Below are 26,541 nucleotides of genomic sequence, written 5' to 3'. Positions count from 1 at the left end.
TCCATCAAAGAAACGCATGAGAATCACACGTCAGATCTTTACACCTAAAACAAAAATCCAGCTTTTTTTGTTGTTGTTATTGTTGTTGGGAGGCCATTGCCATTCCATACAGCATTGCTTTGGAAGTCCTGCTGGAAATGGTCCATCTTGGTTTTTTGGTGGAGGCCATTGGAGTTTGAAGTAGCTTCATGTATGTTTTTGCCTCCACATGCTCTCATATATGAGACATTTCCACCGCATACTAACCCAGGGGATTCATGCACAGAAACCAGAGCAGCCAACCGCTGGCTGATTTTCTCCAGAGCTACAATAAACCACCAAATGCCAGCCAGATCTTCAAGGCTTGTAACAGCATCTTATGGTCCATGGATTTTCATTCCAGTTAGAACGAGACCCATGGAATATCTTGTTCCTCTTTGGCTCCATCTGGTGGGATTACTATCGAATAGTAAACACTGTTAAAAATGCAATCAATTTGTGTCGGGAAAGCATGAGGGAATTCAATTAACAACTAATATGGAAAAACAACTAATATGTACAAATTTAAGTGGAGTGAACATAAAACAATTTAGTCAAGAATTGTGTTGTTTCAGCTCATTTTAAGTTGAACAAACAGCAAGCATCATTTTTTGAGTGAAGTCTCAAGCCGTGATGGCACTGCAAGCAAGCAACAAAACAAAACCAAAGTAGATTTGTTTCATGTAATTCAGATTTCTGATTTAATTACTGGATTCTTTGAGAGTGTTTTAGCACTAGTGATCTTGATATCAATAGACAGACATGAGATTTTTCAATAACAAAATATATAAGCAATTTGTTAGTACTTTACATGACATATTCTGCATGATCTTATTCTACAGAACCAGTACCTAAACCCAACAACTACCTTAACTGGTAATAAGCAGTTAATTAGCGGTTTATTGAGCTAAAAGTCAGAGTTAATTGTTTTTTACAGCAAGAATTTTCAATTAAATTTAAATTTAAGTGCAAGCATTTTTTTTCTTCTTCATTTGGTCTTCCTCGAGGCCTCCTTCTGGAACACCGCTCTAGAAAGGCATCCAGGAGTCATTTAAAACTGATCCACATCAGCTGTCTGTGGAGGAGCAATGGCTGTACTCCGAGCTCCTCCCGGGTGACAGAGCTCCTCACCCTATCTTTGAGAGTGCGCCCTGCCAACCTGTAAACTCAATTCCGTCGCTTATGTCCAAGATCTTGTCGTTTCAGTCATGACCCAAAGCTCATGACCATAGGGACATGGAACGTAGATTGACCGATAAATCGAGAGCTTTGCCTTCCGCCTCAGCTCCTTCTTTACAACAACAGACAAGTACATTGACCGCATTACTGTTGCCGCTGCACCAATCCGCCAGTCAATCTCACGTTCCATCTTTCCCTCACTCTTGAACAAAACCCCAAGATACTTAAACTCCTCCACCTGGGGTAATGACTTTCCTTCAACCTGAAGATGGCAACCCAATTTTTTCCAGTGAAGCTCCATGGCCTCGGACTTGAATGTGTTGATTTTCATCACAGCCACGTCGCACTCTTCAGCAAACCGCCCCAGTGCATGCTGAAAGTCCATGTCCGATGAAGCCAACAGAACAACATCGTCTGCGAATAACAGAGATGAAAATCTGTGGTCCCCTAGAGCAGGGGTTCCCAAACTTTTCAGCACGCGACCCCTAAAATAACAATACCAGTGACTCGCGAACCCCAATATCCTTTGAGGTGGTTATAAATACAGAAAACTTGCATGCAATGGCGCACACACACACCAATAGACCAAAGTCTATTCTTCGTTTAATTTTTTTATTTTTGTATGTCAGTGCTATAAATCTGCTGCATCTGACGCTTTTGTCTTTAATATAATGTAATTACCCCAGGGTTCGCAATCCAATAGAACTAGTAAATAAGCTACTATAGTAACTATAAACTAATTTTTTCTTTTCAGTTGGTTATGGATAAAATATGGTAATTCTTATGGCCTAATAATAATAAGTAGATTTTTGGAAATCACCAGGCGACCCCCCCTTTATTGTTCCGCGACCCCTCAAGGGGTCCCGACCCCCTCTTTAAGAACCACTGCCCTAGAGGAACCTTATATTTTTCCTTCATGGTCACATTTATACATTATATCACCAAAATTTTAAGAGTTTGTTTTTTTTACCAGTTCTACCGCACGACATTGGTGCATCTATTGCCCAGAATACTGTTGCTTGCTTACAGTTTGGCTTTACCTAAACAAATTGCATTTATCCATTTGCAGATGCTTTTATACAAAGCAACTTATATTGCATTGAAGGTATGCTTTTTTATCCGTTTTTTTTTTTCCCTACATGGGATTTTAAGCCTCAACCTTGGTGTTTGCTAGCACCATGCTCTACTACTTCACTAAAAAGTGCATTTATACTGTACCAGTATATCAGCAAATGCTACACTTTTTTTTGTTCGCTTTTCCACAATGAAGCTCTTCTAAATCAGTGTGGACCGTGTGAGCAGCACTCGTTCTTCCTGTGTTTGCTCTTCTGGCGAGATGGACATTTCTTGCTTACAATGGGCGGTCCTAAACAAAGCTCACTTTTCCCAAAACATGCAGGATTAAGTTTCAGCTATTCGCAGTTCCACTCTGAAGCACATTATGTCGTATAAGCAAACTTGCTTTCCCCAAACAAACAGGACTGCATTTACATTTACAGCACATCTACTGTATAAAGTAGTGGTAAACCACAGTGGTGCATATATTAGACAGAACATGGTTAGTTTTAGCCTGTGCATTGTAGCAAACATACCAATTTCTTAGCACCATGTTGAACAATTTGAGCTAAAAGAGCACACTTCACACTCAAACTTATAATATGCAATAATTAGAGAATTATTAGCCTCCCTGTATATTTTATTTCCCAATTTCTGTTTAATGGAAAGATTTTTTTCAGCAAATTTCTAAACATAATACTTTTAATAACTGATTTCTAATAACGGATTTCTTTTATCTTTGAATGATGACAGTGCATAATACTTTACTAGATATTTTTCAAGATACTAGTATTCAGCTAAAAGTGACATTTAAAGGCTTAACTAGGTTAATTAGGCAAGTTAGGGTAATTGTTGAGTTGTTCTGTAGATAATCGAGATGAAAAAATGCTTAAGGAGATAATAATATTGGCATTAATATTGTTTAAAAAAAATTTTCAACTGCTTTTATTCTAGCCAAAATAAAAAAATAAGACTTTTTCCAGAAGAAAATAATTATTAGGAAATACTGTGGAAAAATTCTTTGCTTTGTTAAACCTCATTTGGGAAATATTTGAAAATGAAAAAACAATGCACAGGAGGGCGAATAATTCTGACTTCAACACTTTCTAATACAATGTGCTTTTAGTATTGCATCAGAGCATTAGCTTTAGCCCCGGCGTGGACCGTGTGTGAGCGGCACAGGCTAGCGAAGGCAGCTCTAACCAGCTCTTCCCATGTTCCCCCCTCAGAGGAGACAGGAGGAAGAGTACTACACCCGCCTGGAGGCAGAGCGGCGCCGGCAGCACGAGGAAGCCGAGCGCAAGCTGCCGACACCAGATGAGACGGGTCTGTACAGACCCCCTTTACCCCGGGACTACCAGCCCCCTTCTCCCTCAAGCGCACCCGCCACTAACCACAGCACCAGCGCCCCCCCGCCTCCGCCTCAGAGAAACACCTCCTACCTCAAAACCCAGGTCGCCTCCCCAGACACCATTTACACTGCCAAGTTTGTCTCGTACAATGACGAGGAGGAGGAGGAGGATGAGGAAGATGCGGGCCTAACAGGTCAGGTTAAGCTCTTGGCCACCCGCAAGTCCTACGGCGACCTTCCGCCTGCCCCAAAGCCCCAGCCGCCGCCAACCGCGCGCAAGCCCCGTCCCGTCTCAGATGGCATCTTTCTGTCCAACTCATTCCAGCTGCCCGCTGGGCTCAATGCCAACAGTACTGCTCTCAAGACAGGGCAGCCCCCTCTCCCCTTCACCAAACCCAGCTTCATCCCATCAGCCAACTCCAAAGGTAGAGACGCCGAGGAGAGCCAAGGCTCCGTCCTGGGCCCGCTCGACCTCCGCTTATCATTCGTTTTCATGTTTTGTTTAGTTTTTTGTTTAGTTTTTTTTGGATTGGTGTTCGTTTGCTCCTTTTCCTTGTTTTTCCAGTGGAGAGTCAACACTCTCTGTGTTTTTTCCTATTCCCTCTACCTTTCTGTGTGTCAAATTTGGGTAGTTTTATAGCCAATCAGTCGAATCGTTTGTCCCCTTTTTTTGTTTGTTTCATTTGTTTGTCATTTTTTTCTTTTCTTCTATAGGAATCTTTTGGGTTCAGTACAGGTTGAGCGCACGTGAAAGCAATTTGTTTGATAATCATTCCTTATTGTAAAGAAATAAATATTGTGATCAATGCTTTTGCAAGGAATACTCCGAACAGTGCATTTTTTTTATGATAATTATGTGCTTTATTTTATCATGATTTTAAATAAATTTTATGAATAACTGTTTTCAACATTGACAATCTTTATAAATGTTTCTTCGGCATCATATCAGCACACCGAAAAAAAAATATTTATGCAAAATTATTACAAATGATTTATATGTGTTGAATTTAAACAAACAAATTAAGTTTAGTAATGTTCAACTCAATTTGTTTGTTTAAATGCAGCCAAAATAAATTGTTTACAACCACTTAATGTTGAAAAAATTAGTAAATTTAAGGAATTATCTTTAAATGTTTTTTTCAGTGCATGTTACCTTAATTTATGATGGAACATAGCACAGCAAATATATATTTTAATAATAAATACAAATGAGTTTTTTTAAACTGTAAAATAAAATGAAATAAAAAATGTTGCTGTATTCAGGGTACCCACATTTCTTGAAAGTATTTGAATTTCAGACATATGCATCCAAGGCCTGCAAAGTACTTAAAAATATACACAGGTCCTTAAAAGTGCTTGAATTGAATTTGTTTATGGTGTTATTTCAGCAATTGCACTGTGCTGCTGTCAAAAACAACTAAAAATAAATAAATTTTAATTTAACATCTTAAAAATAAATCTTGTACAAGGACCATGACAAATGATGCGCATATTATCAATATTTCAGAAACCACATTTAATGATTGCCATTATTACCAGTAATTCATTTAACTGAAGTTCTTTGAGCATGACTGTTTTTAAAAAATCATTAAAACCTACACATTCAAAACATCATTCCTTGGATATTTTAATATAATTAAATTAAGTGAAATGTTAAGTACAGTAAGGACTTTCATGGTGCTACATATGCAGTGGAAATTAAAGAATGTTCTTGATTTAAAATGAAGGTGCTTTAAAAAGTTTAAAGTTTAAAAAGTCTCTGAGTCTACCGTTTATGAAAGAGTGGGAACCCTGTGTATTTTTGATCAAATAAATGCAGCCTATGTAAGAAATTGACCTTAAAAAAACAAATGATATTTTATTTTAAATAACATATTAACATATGTTATATATAATTAAATCACATATACATGACATATTATTTATAATATACTATACATATATATATATATATCACTACCGGTCAAACGTTTGGGGTCAGTTTTTATTTTCATGTTTTGTTTTTTAAAAGCATTTATTAAAAAAATGTTTACGTTTTAATTTACATTAATTACAATTACCATTAATAATAATAAAAATAATAACACTAATAATTACTTTTAGAGTGATTTGTGAAGGATCAGAAAATTCAACTTTAAAATCACTGGAATACATGATTAAATGAAATGATAAACTACCTTTGATCAGTTGTTTTATAGTGCAATAACATTTCACAATGTTATAATTTGAACTGTATTTTTGAATAAATAAATGCAGCCTTGGTGAGCAGGAGAAGCCTATTATAAAACATTTTAAAATCCTACTGACCCCAAAAGGCTAGTGTATAATTTAAAAAAAACCTGTATAATAATAATTGTATATAAAAAAAACCCTGTAAATTTGTGTGTTTTATTTAAATTTTGAAGTCATAATGATATGACTGCTGTAAAAAGTATGACAACTTCAAATAACTCGTGTTCATTCATTGAATCAGCTGAACGATAGGTTTGAATCCAGTGAATTCCTCTAAAACCTTATTTAATGCAACAAATGCTTTCAAATGAGCTCAGCTTGTATCAATCCCACAGTTCTCCTTTAAACTAGTCATTACCCTTTGGTTGGTTTGTTTTGCGATCGCCTGTCCTCCACGATTCCTCTTCCTCAAATCATCGTAGTGGCGCTCGATCAGTCAGTCGACTCGTGATTCGCCGTGCGGCCCCGAATCAGTCAAGTACTGTTGGTGTTGCCAGCCGTCTCATGTGTGTGTGTGTGTTTGGTTTGCTTTGGGAAAGGCCTGCGTTCATTATCAGCTCAGGGAATGAGACACTGGCTTCTTTAGGCTCAACACTACACCTCTCCTCAGTCCTGCTTATACTTGGCAAAGGGGAAAAGATCTGTCGGATGAGGCGCTTTTTTGTGCTTGACTATGAGAAGTGTACATCTGAATATGTTTTGGTGTTACATTTAGTAGTCAGTCATAGTGGAATGTTAATTCGTTTATTTATTTAATATTATTATCACCGTTATTATTAGTATGTATTTGTTGCTGCTTTCAGGTGTTTTTTTTTTAATTAATTTTTGCTTTAAGTTGAGTTTTTTTCATTGCTGTTAACTCTTAATATCGGGGAAAAAACATTTCTTAATTACAACTTCACAATATTACACTTTTACTGTAATTGTAATCAAATAAATGCAGGCTAGGTAAACAATAGACTTTAAATTATATACAATACATGTACATACTGTATATTAAATAACATTGTGAAGTAAAAAAAAAAACCTAAAGTTGTATTTATTAAAAAATAAAATGTAAATTTGTCTACAGTTTTATCCAAGGCTGCTGTAAAAAAAAGCATGCTAACTTTAGTAACTTAAGTGAAATTTTTTACAATTGTTCATCCATTGAATCAGCCGAACAATTGCTTTTAACTCATTATAATGGGAAAAAAACAACTAGTTACAAAAACACAAACTTGCAGCATAAATGCTTTAACATTCATATGCAGCAGTCAACAGATTACAATGGGAAAAAATAAAAACAGCGTGGGGGAAAAACAATATATATCTACAAATACACAAGTATAGGCACAAATATGTACACTGTAAAAAAAAATGTAATGACAAAAAGTCAAAACAACAAATATTTTATGTTGCTTTAACTTATTTTAATAAGTTAATCAGGTATCAACAATTTTTTTTAATTAGTTATACAAAGTTTAACTTAATATTTTTTGTCAGTTTGATTGATGTAAGTTGAGATGACTAGAAAAGTTGATTAGAGTTGATTAAAAATATAAGCAGCAAGAATTTTTTCATAGTGTGTGTACAAATAAAAACTTTACAATTAAATAAATACCCTAATTTTTTATTTATTTATTCAGACTTTACAATGTAGTGAATAAATGAATAAATACCCTTATTTATTTATTTATTCAGACTTTACAATGTAATAAATAAATGAATAAATACCCTTATTTTATTTCGATTTGTGTATACATATAAACATTTTACAATTAAATAAATACATAAATACGCTTTATTCATTTATTTATTTATTTAGACTTTACAATTAAATAAATAAAAATAAGTGCCTTTATTTATTTATTCAGACTTTAGTTTAATTAAAAAAAATGAAGAAATACAGTTATTTATTTATTTAGACTTTACAATTAAGTAAATAAAATAAATACCCTAATTTTTTATTTATTTATTCAGACTTTACGATTTAATAAATAAATGAATAAATACCCTTTATTTATTTAATTATTTGTTTGTTTGTTTGTTTGTTTATTTATTCATTTGTAAAGTTTTCCTTTTACAAAATATTTCCGATATATCTTTTATTTTCTCATCATTTGTATCTGTATTAATTTAAATAATTAAATAAAAGTGATCCACGCATCTTTAATAAATGTTATTTTCTCCAGTAACACATTTATTGCTCAACACGAATTTTATAATATTGCATTATGTTAGTACTTTACTTTAATTAACCAAGCACCAATTATGTTCAAATATACTTTACAGAATAGATAGTTTAATCATATAAATATAGTAAATTTATGTAGTATAGTAAAAACATTTGGCTCATGTAGTGTTTTAATACACTATATAAGTTTACTAAACTTTTATTGTGTCTGCTTGTCAAGTGTGACGTCACGTGAAGTGGCTTCCGGGTCTAACCCCTATATTAAACCGAATAGGGAGACACAACAACTGGTAATAATACACTCTTACAGAGTGATATTTCATATGTCGCTACTTAACAAGCGGATGGTAACAACTTTTCTAACAGAAAACAGATTACAATAAAAAAAAAATAGAGTGTAAATAAAAACACAAATAATATTTCTTCTAAAAACATCTTCCAAAAAAGTCAACTTTCAGTACAAAATACAACTTTCTTTCATTGTATCAATTCCTTGTTTTTGTAAATTAAAATAATGTTTTTAAATGTTAATATCAGTGTTGTTAGTTTTTAGGATACCTTTAAGCTAGTGTGCTCCAAAACACTGACATAATTTGCGTTTAGAAGATGTAAAACTGATATAAACATATAAAGCTTGTAGTTTGTAACTTCCACCTAAATAAATCAAGAGTTTTATTCACGTCACCTCATACTTCAGTTTCTCATCAAATCTTGACCAATCAAATGCTATCCAGTGTCTCAGTGAGATTATGACAAACATCAAATAAAAATTGCACATTTCAAACCACTTCACGGGACCTTTAATATATTATTGTTGTTTTTTTCTTAAGATTTTACAGATACCTGTATTTGTTTTTACAGTAACTTAAGCGTCATATCAGATGTGTCACTTCTAAACAGTCAAGTGCAAAAAAGGCAGTTCAACCCTGTTTCACAAAGATGCCCAGTGTATCTGACCTTGCATGTAATCTGCTAAAAGCTTCCCCATGTAACGTCATCAGGGTCTGTTGTGAAGGGTGTCGCATTTGCGCTTACACAGAAGAACTAACTTTTGCATTAATCAGCCAATAAAAGCACGGCTTTCTCCCTGCTCGGACTGACTGAAGCTTTACAAGCCATCAATCAACCATCCGCTTCTGCTTTGCTTAATCTTAATGCGTCTCTTACCAAAATCAACATCATGCTGAGTTTTTTCTGTCTGCAACACCGCTGAAGCCTCCGAAAATTTACTTTTTGTTAAAGTTTATTTGTTACATCTAGGCAAAGATGTTGTTATTATTTTTATTATTATTATTATTATTATTATTATTATTATTATTATTACTACTACTAATATTAAGTTATTAATAATAAATATTTATTATTATCAATAATATATGCTTGTATACAATTGATATACATGCATATATTAATTATTGATAATAATAGTAATAATAAAACAGTATTATTATTATTATTATTTTAGTATTATCAATAATTAATATATGCATTTATAATAATTGTATGCAAGCATATATTATTGATAATAACAATAAATAATGATTTGTTACTACTACTACTACTAATAATAATAATAATAATAATAAAAATAATAATAGTTATTATTATTAATAATAATAAGATAATTTTAATTATATTATTGTTATCAATAATTTATTTATGCATTCATACAATTATTATAATGTATATATTAATGAATACTAATAATAAAATATGTATGATGTATATTATGTATATATGTATGATGTATAATGTATATTATTATTATAAATTCATATATTGTTTATAATATTAATAAAATAATAAGTATTATTATTATTTATATTGTTATCAATAATTGATATATGCATGTATACCATTATTGTACATGCATATATTACTTATTGATAATAATAATAACTATCATGATTACTTATTATTTTTACTAATTAATAATTATGATAATGATCATAATTATTTGATATTATTATTACAGGCAAATATAACTATATATAATATTTATATATTTTCTGTGAATGTAGAATAATAATACATTTTACAAGCTTAAAGTTATTTCAAAATGAAATTAGAATAAAGTTTAGAAAATATTAGAATGCATTTTATTTATTTTGCATACTGTATATATTTTACATATCGCCTACAAAAATACATTTTATCTAGTGTAATAAATGTTATTTTTCAAAATCTTTATTTTATTTTACAATTACGATTATGGTGATAATGATGATAATAAAAAAAAAATCTATTTTATTTAAGTAAAACAATATATGTTGATCAAATTGTATAATTTATCATTATTATTTAATTGCTGTATCTCTGTAAAAATACAGTAGTAGTATTAATAAACCAATGCAATTAAAGTGTATTGTTAGTAAACAAATAAATGAAATGTTTTCATGATTTAATTACTGACATGTACGATAATATTCAGATATTAATAATTTAAATTCTTTCAATTTACTAGAACTTCTATGTGAAGCTGCTTTGACACAATCTACATTGTAAAAGTGCTATAGAAAAAAACATGAATTAAATTGAATTATTGGTAAATTGTAATGTCTAATAATAAAATAATGTATATAATGAGGGAATATATATTTTTTAATTGTATTAGTTAATTCATTGAAAATATAGTTTTAAATTTTAGTGTTTAATAAAGCTGCTTTTGCAGGCGTTTTATGCTATACTGCATTATAATTCAAGCATTAGAAATGATTAAAATCCGAATGCATAATTAGCTTAGCCACATGCTGTCTGAGGATCTGGATCTGGTTTGAGCGGTGCTGCAGTGCTCCATCTTCTCTTCTGTTCGTTTGCTATTTCGCTGTCCTGTTTGTCTTTATGTGTGTGTGTGTGTGTATGTTTAGCATCATCATCATCTGCTTGGCTTCACCCTCTTCCTCCTCCTCCTCCCTCATAATGCGCTGCATGGAATCATGGGATTCCTCAGTCGTCTAAACACGCTTTAAACCTGCTAAAAACAACCAAGAGTCAGAGAGAAACACAAAATTACTCATTAATAGGAGCACATTATTATATAATTATGAATATTTATAATTATACAGGCTAATTTTGCTTCAATGTTTTAGATTTATAACCATTTAATTAATTTTATAAGAATGATAATACAATATCAAAACCGCATCTGGCCTTAAAATGAAAGAGCTCAGCTTTATTTGTGTCTTTTCTTCAGGTTAAAGTTGCTGTTTTTTTACTCTTGAAGCTCTTGGTTGTTGTTTTTTTTATTTTTATTATTTGGTCATTGTGTTTGTGTCTTTCTCCCTCCTTCATCTCACAATCAGTGAATCCGAGAAATCCTTCCACATGCATTTGGATTGAGAGACTGACAGACAGACACAAGCACACGTGACGGTCAGTGATGGAGGTCACGGCTCGGTTTGACCTCCACCTCTGACTTCTGACCTCTCGGAGCGCTTTATAACTCTGACTAAACCTGCTGTACTCTGTAGATCCTGCTGTGAGGACAGAAGCTGCTGGACAGTGGTGTGCTGCTAAAAACAACAGTGAAATATTGATAGATTTGCTTGCAAATATGTGTGTGCCTGTTATTTATACACTGTTATGTTTAACAATATGTTAGAAATTAATAATGTTAGAAAATATACATTAGAAAGATTTTATTTTTAGATTTATTTCTAGATTTGTTATTTTAGATTTTAATTGTTCATTTATTCATTCATTTATTTGTTTCTATTGATTTATTTGTTTTGCTGTAACAAATCAGATGTTTAATTCATGAAAAATATTAGTTTAATTTATACACTTAATTATGCATTTATACTGATGCAATAATATGAAAACCTATTTTATTTATTTATTTTGCTTTATTTCCTTTCCAAATCAATTATTTAAATATTTAGTAATATATATTTAGATACATATTACTAAATATATTACTTAATATTAGATATACAACTAAATATTATTTAGATGTAATAATATTTAGATTTTATATATTTACTTATTTTGTTTGTTTGTTTTCCTGTTCTAAAAAACAAACAATATATATGTGTGTATATGTGTGTGTGTTAAAAATTTTGTATTATTATCCACTTTAGTAATTATTTATGCTGATGCAGTAAAATGATAACCTATTTATTTATTTATTTAGCTTTATTTTTAGTAACAAATCAGATATTTATTTGTTTAAAAAATATTGTAATATTTATACACTTTGTGTATTTATATTGAAGCAATAATATGAAAACTTTAGATTTATTTATTTTTGTATTTATTTATTTATCTATTTATTTATTTTGCTTTATTTTAGTAACAAATCAGATATTCAATTGTTTAAAAATATTGTTGTATTTATACACTTTATTATGTATTTATATTAAAGCATTAATATGAAAACCTATTTAGATTTATTTATTTATTTAGCTTTATTTCAGTTCCAAATTAAATATTTTATTATTATTTATAGACTTTAATGTTTCTTTATGCTGAAGCAGTAATAAAACCGTATTTAGATGTATTTATTTATTTTGCTTTATTTTAGTTACAAATCTAATATTTCATTTTTTTAAATATTGTTTAATTTATACAGTTTATTATGTATTTATACATAATAATATCTAATAATATGAAAACCTTTTTATATTTTGTGCTATGTTGTAATTAATTTGTTTATTTATTTCAGTAACAAATCAAATATTAAATTTTTTAAAATATATTGTATTTTTACACTAATATGTATATTTATTGAATCATTAACGTGAAAGGTTATATTTAGATTGTCTTATTTATTTATTTATTTTGCTTTCAGTAACAAATCATATTGTTTAAAACATGTTGCATTATTTATAAACTATTTATTCATATTGAATCAGTACTATAAAAACTCTTTGATCTGTTTATTTATTTATACATTCATTTATCCTGCTTTATGTCTACAGGTAATTAAGAATATTGTATTATTCATACACTTTATTTATTCAATTAATAATTTGAAAACTTTTAGATTTAGATTTTCTTTATTTTTTACATGCTCTTGTCTTTTTTTTGCATTTAAAACATTTAATTTAGCCAGTTTCAATGGTCACATTTCAGTTGAATATTTTATATTTCTTTAGTTTGCTTATAATAATAATATATATATATATATATACTTATTTATTTATTTATTTATTTATTAGTTTTTTATACTTATTTATAATATTTAGATTTTCACCTTTTTACAACCTCTTGTCTTTTTTGCATTTAAAACATTTTTTAGTTAGTTGCAATGGCCAAATTTCAATTGATTATTATTTTTTTACAAATATTTTTTCGTTTATAGTAATATATATTTTTTCATAATATTTATATATATATTAAATACAAAGCACAATATTTATATTCAAACATGTAAAAATAAAAACACTCTAATCACCTAAAAAATGTATTTGTTGTCAGTGCAACATTTGAAAAAGTTTTTCATTATATGAATTGTCAAATTCTACAAATATATAAACGTTTGAGCAAACACACACTGCCAGTTGTGCACCATCATGAGCCCAGCAGCTTCTGCAGTTTTCTTGCTGATCGCTTTTGAACTGTTCCTCTTGATGTTTCTTGTGAAATTCACACTGTTTTTACCATTTGACGAAATGAAACAGGATTTAATTCATACACTGGAAACACAACAGGACTAGGATCAGGAGAGGTGTATAAAGACCCGCGAGACAAGTGGACCAAAGGGTGAGGAGACTCTACTCACACGCATTTCATTTGTTTGATTGATTTATCAGCACTGAATGATTTATTTATTTATAGATATAATATAGACAGTAGAGATTCTGTTTCTTCAATCTCTAATGTGTGCGTGTGTGTGTGTATAACAGCAGCCCGGATCAAGAGAACACAATAGGAGGAGCTCCAGAAAACCTGACCTTCAAGGAGCGCCAGAGACTCTTCTCGCAGGGGAAAGAGGTCTCCAATAAAGTCAAAGCGTCCCGAAAGCTGATGGAGCTGGAGAACGAACTCAACATAAAACAGTAGAGCTCAAAACACAGGACTCCATGCCAATCTGTGACCACCACACACACACACAAAAACACACACACACACTTGGGGTTTATTGAATAACTGGACGATTAGCTGCAATAAGAGACCATATTCCCTGGAAAAGAGATATATTATAAGAAAGCACTGTAAATTCTTTTAATTCTCTGAATAAGAGACGTCAGATGACATGAAGGGGGTCTATTTTTGTTTGTGAAATTCAGAAAATGACGCTTTTTATAGTTTTTTTTTTAATAGGCAGTAATGTGGGATATTTTATGGTGTTATTTTATTCATCTTTACACTATCGTTTTGCTTTTTGTCGAAATATAAGTGCCGATATGATTGACCAATGAAAAAAACAGCCGTACACTTTATAGCTACACACTATGAATCATCTATTAAGCATTAGCAAATGGTGAATTCATTATTTATTAAGCATTAATTTTACACTGATTGATGTTAGTAAGCAGTTTATAAATGCAGCTACACATGCTGACTTCTTGACTTTTATTATATACTGTATTTATAATACTGCGTTTTCATACTTCATTAGTAAATTCAGTATTGCATGATTTATAAACCATTTGTATTTAAGAGTAGTTGGTGGCTTTAAGAATCATTCAGAATGAGTGCGTAAATGATTAATAAACTATTCAAATCAACATTTATATATGTTATTATTCAGGCATTTACTAATAGTCACTATGCATGTTAATAAATGCTTTTATAACTCAACTCAATGCAGTTTTGTGATTAAAGTGAGGACTGTATATGCTTTATAAATCTCCTGTAAAGGACAATTAAAGGCTCAGTATTAAATGAACAATGCATGTTGCAGTCTTATCTAAAAATAAAATGACTGCACACTTTAAACAGGAGTGTCAAATACTATTAGAAATAAATACAATTATATAAAACAATAATATAATGATTTAACAATATACAGTGTATGATACAAAATTTCAGTGTTATTTAGCTATGTTTAAACTGCACAGACATTTTATTTATCATAAGATTGCAAAGATATATTTTTCACTTCATACAGTTTCATATTTGTATCTTCAAATGTATTGAAATCAATAAAGTCTTTTATTTTCTGTTTTACCCGTTTAGAGTTTAACTGAGCCTTTAATTGTTATTTATAAATAATTTGTAAAGCATAAACAGCCCTTACATTAGATTAGTTGATTTAATAAAGCTTTTAATAACATACAAACTATTGCTATATGCCTGAATAATAAGATAAATGAATGTTAATTTAAATAGTTTATTAATCATTTACTTACGCCAGGCATGTTCAAGCTCTGTTCTGGATGGCCGGTGTCCTGCAAGGTTTACTCCCAACCCCAATCAGACACACCCGGGATAGCTAATCAAGCTCTTACTAGGCTTTCTAGAAACATCCTTGCAGGTGTGTTGAGGGATGTTGGAGCTCAAATCTGCAGGACACCGGCCCTCCTGGACTGAGTTTGGACTCCCCTGACGTATGCATTGTGAATGATATTAAAATAGCATCAACTATTTTTAAATAATTAGTTGTAAATAATGCAATGCTGAATTTACTAATGAACAATTAATAGGTAATAAGTTATGAAAACAGAATGGTCAAGTCAAGAAGACAGCCTGTGCAGCTGTATCTATAAACTGCCTACTAACATCTATTAATGTAGAGTTCATGCTTAACAGATATTGATATCACTATTTGCTTATTATTAGATTATTTGCTTATTAGATGATTCATAGTGTGTAGATATTACAAAGTGTTACCAAAACAGCTTACAGTTCAGAACGACTCCATTATATATATATATATATATATATATGTGTGTGTATATATATATATTTATGTATATATATTTTTTTTATGTATATATATATATATATATATATATATATATATATATATATATATATATATATATAGGAGGCTCACGGTTTTGTCGCACTGTTTATTACTTTTATTTCCTCTGTTGGATACACAGGCACCTTTCCGCCATTTTTTTTTTTTTTTTCGTGTGTGTGTGTCTGGATTTGAATTATCTTGCGCGAACATGACCTTGTTAGCACCACTTGTGAATCTTTATTGAGAATGTAGTCGTTTCTGATTATTTTTTACTGTCATTCCGTGAGAGCGCTGAGGTTTACCACTTTTATATATAAAAACATTTAGGATTTTCTAATTCCCAGAGTTTCTCTCTATCTCTCTCTTTTGTGTTCGATTTAAAGCAGACGATGGCTAAAACTAAGTTAGATGGTAGTATAATGTTAAAGACAGAGAGAGAGGGTTTAAATGAAGAGGTCGCAGGTGTATTTATTTGAACTGGTGACGGATTAGTTTGTATTTATGAGTCTGCAGGTTGGATTGGATTGAGTTCAGCACAGTTTTTCCCCCTCGGCTCTCAGTATTTGCAGACGTTTCTTTAAATCTTCTGCGTCTCTTCATTGGTAGTCTAGTCCTGTTGGCGCCTGTGTATATAATTTTCCAGAAAACTCTGACTTTGTACATTCAGATGATGCTTAAAGGGTAATGTCAGTATCCTTCCTTTTTTTGCCACTTTGAGAAACGTAAACTGACACCGTATACACAAACACACACACACACACACTCGTGTTTTCATTTTAGGTTAAAGATGAATTCGTTTGATTCATTTTAATGGTTGTTACATAGGCTTTTGTAAATCATAAATAAATACAGATTTTACAAAAAAAAAAAAGATGAACATTTGGCTGTATTTCCTGTATGTCTGTATTTTTTGTCCTTTGGAGTGTTTAGATACATACATTACATGAACACATACACTTGATACTGTTCTGTGTTTAAAAATATCTTTAATATTTTTTTATTTGTTCAGTTATTTGATTTTGAACTTTCTAAGAAAAATAAATAAATACAGTATATACGAGCAGTATCACACATCGCAGTGCGAAGTGGCTGTATATCAGCACTGGTCGCAAGCTGAGTGCCTTAGTGTCCCACCAGTGACGATATACAGCCACATCGCACTGCTACTCGTGTAATGTTCCATTTATACAACAGTTAAATGGCATAATAGTGTATATAAAAAAAAAATCAAACATGGAGAGTCTCAAAATCCTTTTGTATGAGGAACTACTTTCTTCTGCCATTCATTCACATGTGCAGCTGACGTCAGAACAGCAGAAACCATTGCTAATCCACCAACGTCACTTTAGAGCTAGTATTTGAATGATTCTCTAGTGTAATGTCTAAAGTGATGACAAAACAGGTCATGTTGCTCTGCATTTTAAGATTATAAGGCTGAAAAATATTAAATGTCATCGGTCTACAGAGATTTCCCAGTATTTCTCTGTTGCAATCGAGAGATCACAATAATTAATCCCAAAAAAGCCAAAGCAAAGCAAACACTACCAGATAAATAAATATAGAACTAAATCAATACAGCACTACAAAATACAAGAGAGACCAACTTAGAATGTCACTTACCTTTTCTGTAAGGATTTGATCAGCTTTTTTGATTTTGCGGTCTCTGTCGCCATCTTTTGGCAGAACATCAACTGTTTTTGCTCTGCTCAGTATGACAGGCTGATGGCCACGAAGGCGCTGAATCTCCAAAATTATAAATATTTAAAATAGGCACTATAATTATAAATAAACTTCATAGTTGCCATCTAAACAACTACATCCTCACCTCAAAGATACATTATGTTGTCCAACAGCTGCAATATTTATTAAACTAAGAAATATAGTAAGTTTAATCATTTGCTGTCCTTCTATGTGGGTGGAATAATACACATGGGTAAAGAAGCTATACAAGTTATAATATTGCAGAATATCGCACAGCTATCAGCCAATCAGATTTGAGAACCAGACAGTACTGTTTTTTGTGTGTGTGTGTGTGTGTGTGTGTGTGTGTGTGTGTGTGTGTGTGTGTGTGTGTGTGTGTGTGTGTGTGTGTGTGTGTGTGTGTGTGTGTGTGTTTCAGATTATGCTGATGAAATAATATACATTGTGAAATTATTATGTGCTGTTTTTTAGATTTTACCCATTTAGAATAAATTAGAGATGTTACAGTTTCAGTCCTTTATTCTTTTGAATGAAACCATTCTGACATGTTTATTTTTATTTATTTATTTTTTTTATATAATAAAATAGTAAGCGATATAAGGAAAATGTTATTTTTTTAAACATTTATACCATTTTTTTCACTTAAACCATTTTTATCTAATTTATAATTGGTTTGCTTGATTTATTTTACAATTTGTTATATATTTTTTTCTTTTCTTTTTTCTAAATAGACAAATATGCTAATAATAATTTTAATTGGTTTATTTAATAATAATAATCACCTTTTTTCATTTTACTTTTTCTTTTACAATATCATTACAGTTACACCCACAGTTAATATTTGTTTGACAAAAATCTTATTGATTTTGTTCATAAACAAATTGATTTCATTCATAAATTAAAAAAGTAACACCAAGCATTTGTTGCGGGAGCTTTATTTTGAATGCAGTTAGAATAAATCAATAGATCTGAATACAGACATGACCATCATTCACCCGTTTAGCATCCTGATTCATATTATAAAGCAGCAGGAGCCGCTGAACAGCTTTCATTTTTCAGTATAAACCAACACACCCTTATCATTATTACAATAAACAATAGGCCAGATTACACAAAGCAGCTCATCTTTATCCTGATGGTGTAAAACGCAAGCAGTGGCTTAAAGGCACAGTTCACCCAAAATTGAAAATTCTGTCATTTACTCAGCCTTATTACAATCCTTAATGAGTTTCTTTATTTCTGTTGAAGATACTTTGAAGAAAGCTCTAACGACTGACTTCAATAGTATTTGTTTTTCCTACAAAGGGAGTCAATGGTTACAGGTGTTCAGCTTTCTTCAAAATATCTTCATTTGTGTTCAACAGAAGAAAGAAACTCATTATTAACTGCTTGATGGTGAGTAAATAGGGAGTAGATTTTGATTCACTACTGCTTTAATGCTTCTGACAGCCGCTGTGGATGTAGTTGTGGAAGTCTATCACTGCCTGTTCCTGCTCTTTGGTCTCGACAGAGCCTTCTCGGAGTCGTCGGATTTCTTTGATGGCCTCTTCACCGCTCAGGTGTCTGCTTTTGACCAGGTAACAGGCCAACATGGTGCCCGTCCTGCCGTGACCATGCGCACAGTGAACCGCCACCCCCTGAAAAGCACAAACGCAACATCAGCAACACATTTTCTAGACCCTTATCGAAAAGATCAGTCACAAAAATCATAATATGAGGTAAATTGTTCAAATAACTGCAAAATTGATTCAACTAAACACTCAAAAAAAAAAAGAGAGAAAGATATCTGCTCGTTTAAGCTAATTGTTTAAAATGAATTTTTTTTTTGTTATATGTTCAGTTCACTAGATCAGAGGTTTTCAGCCCGACCCCCAAAATAACAATGCCAGTGACTCACAACTCCCAATATCCTCTGAGGTGGTTTTAGATATATAAACCTTACAAAGTCTATTCATCATTTCATTGTGAAGAACGCCACTCAGAGACCATTCTCCATGTCCAGTTGTGGCCAGTTTTTATTTTTAATGTAGGCGAGTGCCGTAAAGGTGTCAGAAGGTTTAATCTCATGCCATAAAATCAATGTGCTGTGTCTTTAATATAACCTAATCACCCCAGGGGTCGCAAAAAAATAAAAAATAATCGAAAGGCTGATGGCTTTCTATTTGCATGTTATTTTTTAATGTAACTATTAACTACTATTTTTATTTGTAAGTTATCTATAAAATATGGTAATTTCTCATTGTCCTGCGACCACTTTGGGAACCGCTTTTATCGCACAAAGGACGATGAAACAACACAAATTGTTCAAATAATTGCAAAATTGATTTAAGTCGTACTCAAAAGACATGACTGTTGCTGCTTGTTTAAGCTAATTGTTTAAAATGAGGTGAAACTACACAATTCTTGTCATTTATTTGGAAAATGTATTTGTTTTATGTCCAGTTCACTAGATCAGTCACAGCAAGTATGATGATATGACATAAATTGTTTGGATGATTGCAAAATTGACTCAGCCTCCACCCAAAAAAGATTGTTGCTGCTTGTTTAAGCTAATTGTTTAAAATGAGATGAAACGACACAATTCTTGTCACTTATTTGGATTTTTGTTGTTCTACGTTTAGTCCACTAGATTAGGGGTTCCCAAACTGTTATCAGCCTGCGACACCCAAAATAACAATGCCAGTGACTCATGACTAGGTACTGTATGAGCCGGTATAAGATTCTGACGGTATGATAAGCTTGGATACAAATATCACAGTTTCACGGTATTGTGCTTACTGCTCTAAAATATTTTCTTTTTAAATGTCCAGGTACAAAAAAAAAAATTCTTTTTAAACACAATTTATTGTAAATAATTCAAATGGACTTCTGTTGTCTTCATTAGTTTAAAAAAAACACAGATTTCTTTACAATTTAAAACAGCAACTTTAGATATCTTTTCAGCAGGAGATACTGTTGTCCTAAAAAAAACGATTATCGTCCCATGCCTACTCGTGACTCCCAATATTCTCTGATGTGGTAATAAATATATAATCCTTGCACACAACGGCGCACACATACCAAATTGCCCAAGTCTGTTCATCATTTAATTGTGAAGAACGCCACTCTGAGACCATCCTCCATGTCCAGTTGTGGCCTGTATTTATTTTTGATGTACATGAGTGCCATAAAAGTGTCAGAAAGTTGAATAAATGTGCTGTGTCTTCTATATAATGTAATCACCTCAGGAGTTACAACAACAAAAAAACTAAACAAAAGAGCATAAATTATTCAAATGATTGCAAAATTGATTAACATTGACAAAAAAAAAGGTTGTTTAAAATGAGATGAAACAACACAATTCTTGTCATTTATTTGGAATATGTATTTATGTCCAGTCCACTAGATCAGTCGCACCAAGGATGATAAAACTACATAAATTGTTCAAATAATTGCTAAACTGAATTGTATTTGTTATATGTTCAGTCCCCTTAAATCTGTGAAAGTCTCTCAAAACGTTTTGTGTTGAAACAACATGAAGAAATTGAGTTGGTGGAACTGCCTGGTTATTCGATTGCATTAAGAGGGCTAAATGTTGACAATATATGTTATCTTAGATGTTTAAAGTTAAAAGAAAGACTTTTTTTAGTTTAATCCTCATTAGTTTGATAAGTTTTGTGAAGGCATTAATAAAACAGTTCCAGTTTGTTCTGCTGCAATATATAACAAACTAATCAGATTGTCCGGATGAAATGATTATGATTCATTCGTTGTGTTAAAGTTTAATTCAAAGGTAATTTAAAATGAAATAATCTGACAACTGGTTTAAAATGAATTTGCTTTTGGGTTTTATTTGCCTGAAACAAGTTAAAATTTAAGCTATTCAACACTGAAAAAAAGATTCATTGGATTTTTTAAGGCGACCTTTTTGCAAACAATTTATATGAGCTGAATTTATGCAAACAAATTAAGTTGAACTTTACTAAATTTAATTTGTTTAAATTCAAACCATATAAATTGTTGATTTATATGCATTTATTTTTTTTTTATTAAAGTTCTTATTTATTAGATAGTCATCTCAACTTACTTCAATACAACTGACTAAAAATATTAAGGTAAACTTTGTATAAAATGTTTTCAATATTAAACATTGTAGTTGAATCTGACCTCATCGACTAATAAAATATGTTGAAGCAACATAAAAATATTTGTTGTCTTGATTTATTGTCATAAATTTTTATAGTGTATATCTAACATCATATCAATATTTTCACATATCTAAATTTCTCCGCAGCAGAAATCGTCATTGATGAGTAAACATGTTAGAGAGCAGTGAAGGAGAGAGTCATTTTTTAAATGCATTTTTTGCATTCCAATTTGCTCAAATAACAAAAACAGGAGAAAAGAAAAATGTTCAAGCTATAAACCTTTGGACTGTTCCATTGTCTAATAAATGACTGCTGACTGACTGCTTTGCTGCTTGTCATTTAAGGAACTTTGGTCCAAGTAGCAAAATCTGGAATAGCAGTGATTTATATTTGATTTGAATAACAAAAGAAAAACTCCATAAAAGTGTTTTTATGACTTGCAAAAAAAAAAAGAAAACTTTTTTTTTTTTTTTGCTCTTCACTTCTAGACACTGTAAAGATTATGTGAAGATTAAGTTTTCTAGCCTTACTCAGGTGTTATTAATTTACTCGTCATGATGTGAAAATTTACTTTTCTCAGTGCGATCCTAGATTGAACAATTACAGTCTTTTATCATCATTAATTAATTTATCATTTTTTTGCTGAAAATAATTTTATAGTAATTGCTGGCACGGACACCATTTGTATGGAAGACTCAAAATAAACAAGTTTGAAACAATTGCTTAGAAAATAGTGTAGTGCAGATATACTGTATCTTATGTCCTAAGACGTCCTGAGATTGATTGTAACGTTATCAAAACACTTTGAAAGTTCACCCAAAACTGACAGTTCTGTCATCATATACATCATATAGCCTTTAATTGTTCAAACCCTGTTTGAGTTTTTTCCTTCACTGGTGAAAACCTTGAAAGCATGCTATGGTTAACCCTGAGCAAATACCTTAAAACTCTGTTACATCTAACCCCATGTTACTTACACTCCCCTATCAAATTTAAATGTGAAGTTACATTTAAATTGTAAAACTGGGAGGGAGTTGATGTGAAATTAGGTCTCCTCCAATATCAAAAGCAAATATACGCCCTTGTTTAAACCACTTGAGGGTGGGAAAATAGTGAGTGAATTTTATTTTTGTGTGAACTATCTCTTTAAATAAGCGTCAAACGCCCTCTTGTGGAGGAGAACTTTTGCTCAGACAGGAAGCAGCAAACATTTCAAAACAACATTAGTTTCAAACACAAGCATTGAATGAAAACGAAGCTATAAACGTGTAATTGAACGAGCTACTGTAAAGCAGCATGTAGGATAAGAGTTTCCCTCACCTCTCCTTTAGCATTAGCCTTCTCCACGATGCTCAGGAACTGCAGGATTTGACTGCGACTCGGCGGAGTGAAGTCCACTATACTGATCTGATGCAGGCTCAGCTCTGGACACTTCTCATAATTCGGTGGTTTTATTTCTAACAAGGACACCAGGTGTTTGATACCGTGGTCCAGCAGGTACCTGTAGTGGTGGACCATTGTAGGACGGGCCAGACCGGCGAGTTTGCATGGCTCGACCCAAGAGAAGTTCGGCGGCTCGGCGGGGTTTTGTTGAGATGACATGATTATATTATTATTGTTATCAAATGATGAAGAACTGCTGCTATGATGATGATGATGAAGTGTGCTTCTCCACAGCAGCTTTATAAAGCCACCTGGAGAATGAATCAGACTGAGGGCGTGTGCTGTTTTACTGTCAAACCAACATTGCATAACAGACTACAAATGCTGATTGATCTACTGTGAGTACACTAACAAAAATCACCATGGTAAACGAAGACCGGCTAGTTATTACACTAACTTTTATTTATTCAATCATTCATTAGTCAGTATAGCTACAATAGGATTTTTTCTGTGTTATTAAATATTTTAAAATAGTTTTTATAACTTGTTTCTTTTTAAAATGTACCTTTTTTCATTTTTAAAATTATAATTATATTATTTCGTTTTTTAAATATTTATTTATTAATTATTATTATTACTATAATATTATTGTGGTTTTTGTAATTGTTGTTATTATGTTTTTACCAAATTGTATTGGACATATGAGGTGCTTAAAGGTGAAGACCCTGCTTAGTGTGTATTTTTTTATTTTCTCTAACTGTAAAACATGTTTTATTGGACTGTCCCACTTTAAATGACTGCGGAATTATTATTATTATTATTTGTAAGAAGTAAACTAACTATACTTACTGTATAGGGGATATACAGCAAAGCCAGCAGGCCCAAAATTTCAACATGATGTCAGATTGATGTTGTCCCCCAAAGTCGTGGGGACGTTGCATTTTGTTTGGAAATGAAAATCAGGTTTATGTCAATGTCACACATCAAACCTAAAATCAACCAAATATCAACGTCTAAAGATGTTATAGCATGACATTGTGTGGACAATACTACTATTATGTCTGTCAGATGTTGGATTTTGGTTACCATAATTGTCAATATGGCGTGGGTTTAAGATGTTGGCTTGACGTTGGATTTTGGTCACTTTCTAACAACCTAAAATCAACCAAATATATAATTGGAGATCAAAATAACGTCCCTAGACGCTGACTAGAAATAATATTTTGATCCTAAATCCAACCTAATATTAACTTCTTATGAAATTGTGTGCCTGCTGTTAAATTACAAAGGGTAAAAAAAAACTATATTAATGTAAAAAAATATCTTTATGTTTATAGTTTGTGGCTTTTATTGTATTTATTGCTGTGTAATATCATTGCACCTGCTGTTGCTAGTCATATTGACCTAGACAATAGTAATTTTTCATTTTCCGTCATTCTTACTACAAGGTGTAACTACAGACGAGTCAAGCTTTAAATAGGAAAATGATGGACACTTTTTTTAGTAAATGTTTGAGTGAGATGCTAATGGTCTAATCTGATTCAATTAAATTCTATGCTAAACTAAGCTAAGCTAAGCTAAGTTAAAAGTGCTCATGTCAAACCTGGAGATTGGCTGAATGGATTCAAAAACTCAACTGTTTACCTTTAGGAGAGTAGTAAAATTAGCATATTATTATTTTTAATGTGGACACTTATTGGTACATTTTTGTGCTAGATGCTAATGGTCTAATCTGATTCAATGATTTATGCTAAGCTAAGCTAAAAGTGCCCCTGTCAGACCTGGAGAATGGGCTGAATGGATTCATAAATTGTAAAACTTAACTGTTTACACCTAGGAGAGTGGTAAATTTAGCATTTTTTAATATATGGACAGAAATTTATGGACACTTATTAGTAAATTTTTGAGCGAGATGCTAATAGTCTAATCCGGTTCAATGGTTTATGCTAAGCTAAGCAAAAGTGCCCCTGTCAGACCTGGAGATTGGCTGAATGGGCTGAATGGATTCATAAATGGTAAAACTTAACTGTTTACACCTAGGAGAGTGGTAAATTTAGCATTTTTTAATATATGGACAGAAATTTATGGACACTTACCAGTAAATTTTTGAGCGAGATGCTAATAGTCTAATCCGGTTCAATGGTTTATGCTAAGCTAAGCAAAAGTGCCCCTGTCTGACCTGGAGATTAAATGAATGGATTAAAAAATGGTAACACTCAACTGTTTGCCTCTGGACAGTAGTTAAATGAAAAAAAAAATATATGGACACAAATTTTGGGGCACTTATTAATACAATTTTGAGCAAGATGCTAATGGTCTAATCCGATTCAATGATGTATGCTAAGCTACTGTTTAAAGTGGAGTTTTCTTGTAAAGTAGGCCCAAATGATATTTAATTCATATTTTCCAAGTCATTTTATTACTTATCAGCACTTTTATAGGCATGACATTTTTTTTTGATATTCCCTGATATTTTCAGCATTTGTAGATATGATTAGTCTGATTGTCTGTTTTTGACACTGTTAAACCTGTCAGGGTGGAGTCGTGAGCTTTTAATACAGACGGATTGACTTTTAATCTGAGACAATGAAAAGAACAACAGCTTACACCAGTAACATGTTGCATTAATATTTCATCAGGACACCTGCTGTATTCCCCAAACAAAGGAACAGTAATATAAAAGCAAGCCTTTTGGTGGCACAATCGCTCAGAAATCAGTCATCTGTGGGGTGGGATGTTTTCAAATGCACATTTACAACACTGGAATCCAGTTTCGGTAATTGCGAGGTTGATCCATGCTGTGATGCAGGTGTGGATGCTTGCAAATAAATCCGCAACTCTGTTTGTTTATTGTGTGTTGTTGATTGATAGTCGTGTCGTTTCAGGTCTCATTTATCATCATTATGAGCCACAGACTGTAATTAGCAAACAAAAGACAGCCTCATTGTTCGGGCTCAGTGCAGTTTTTGGGTCACATTGAGATGATGTTGGTGGATTACGTGGCGTCTGGTGCAAGGTGAGTAAACGAAACCTAAAACTATCGGTAAAAGGAACATTTTTGTAAGCTGAAATCAAGTTTTATAAAGCACAATACATGAAATAATAACTGAAACTAGCAAGAGAACTGAGATAAAATAATAATCAACAAAAATAATTATTTTCAGAATCAGCACTCATTCTGCACTGTACAACAATTCTGGATTCCACACAGTCGATTTGTGTTGGGACAACATGAAGGAATTAAGTTAACTTACTAGTTATTACAAATCGAAGTAGATTGAATGTAAAATAATTGAGTTGTCCCCCTCGAAAAGCTACTTAGAGAAGGAACTAGATGCAGGGTGCGATCTACAGAGGGGTTTGTGGAGGATTGACTCCCCTAATTAATGCTTGATCCCCTCTAAAGGACAAGCAAGATGTATGGGGGTCAATCTTTTAATAGTAAGAATAGCTTTCTCTGATCTAA

At 31.9% G+C, this 26,541-nt stretch overlaps 4 protein-coding genes and 1 long non-coding RNA gene across 21 annotated transcripts in view; 1 reads left to right on the top strand and 4 right to left on the bottom strand.

Moving 5' to 3' along the window:
• afdna (afadin, adherens junction formation factor a) overlaps positions 1-16,735 on the top strand; it is a 229,510-nt gene extending 212,775 nt beyond the window's left edge. For 6 of the 16 annotated variants that reach the window (XM_087297205.2, XM_087297206.1, XM_087297208.1 and 3 more), the window contains 3 exons: positions 3,483-4,029; positions 13,634-13,715; positions 13,862-14,317. In XM_087297205.2, the coding sequence (XP_087153331.1) occupies positions 3,483-4,029; positions 13,634-13,715; positions 13,862-14,015 (783 nt within the window). In that variant the 3' untranslated portion in view covers positions 14,016-14,317. 16 annotated transcript variants of the gene reach the window in all.
• The window catches only part of LOC147839443 (uncharacterized), an 837,962-nt gene that overhangs the window by 90,383 nt on the left and 721,038 nt on the right, over positions 1-26,541 (bottom strand). The gene's annotated exons all lie outside the window — the stretch shown is intronic.
• Positions 1-26,541, bottom strand: part of efr3bb (EFR3 homolog Bb (S. cerevisiae)) — a 1,037,141-nt gene that overhangs the window by 803,267 nt on the left and 207,333 nt on the right. The gene's annotated exons all lie outside the window — the stretch shown is intronic.
• Positions 18,485-23,421, bottom strand: dusp23a (dual specificity phosphatase 23a). The gene is given in 2 exon segments (NM_001039620.1): positions 18,485-19,202; positions 23,013-23,421. Coding segments are annotated over 2 exon segments (486 nt in total). The 5' UTR covers positions 23,295-23,421; the 3' UTR covers positions 18,485-18,998.
• moxd1l (monooxygenase, DBH-like 1, like) overlaps positions 25,474-26,541 on the bottom strand; it is a 33,085-nt gene continuing 32,017 nt past the window's right edge. For both annotated transcript variants that reach the window (XM_087296827.1, XM_087296825.1), the window contains one exon: positions 25,474-25,990. In XM_087296827.1, the coding sequence (XP_087152953.1) occupies positions 25,977-25,990 (14 nt within the window). In that variant the 3' untranslated portion in view covers positions 25,474-25,976. The remainder of the gene's footprint in view (positions 25,991-26,541) is intronic.

This window comes from Danio rerio, chromosome 20, assembly GCF_052040795.2.
Source record: "Danio rerio strain M-AB ecotype USA chromosome 20, GRCz13ab, whole genome shotgun sequence".
Taxonomy (NCBI): Eukaryota; Metazoa; Chordata; class Actinopteri; order Cypriniformes; family Danionidae; genus Danio; species Danio rerio.
Note: the sequence above shows the minus strand (reverse complement) of the source record. Positions and strands in the feature narration are given on the sequence as shown.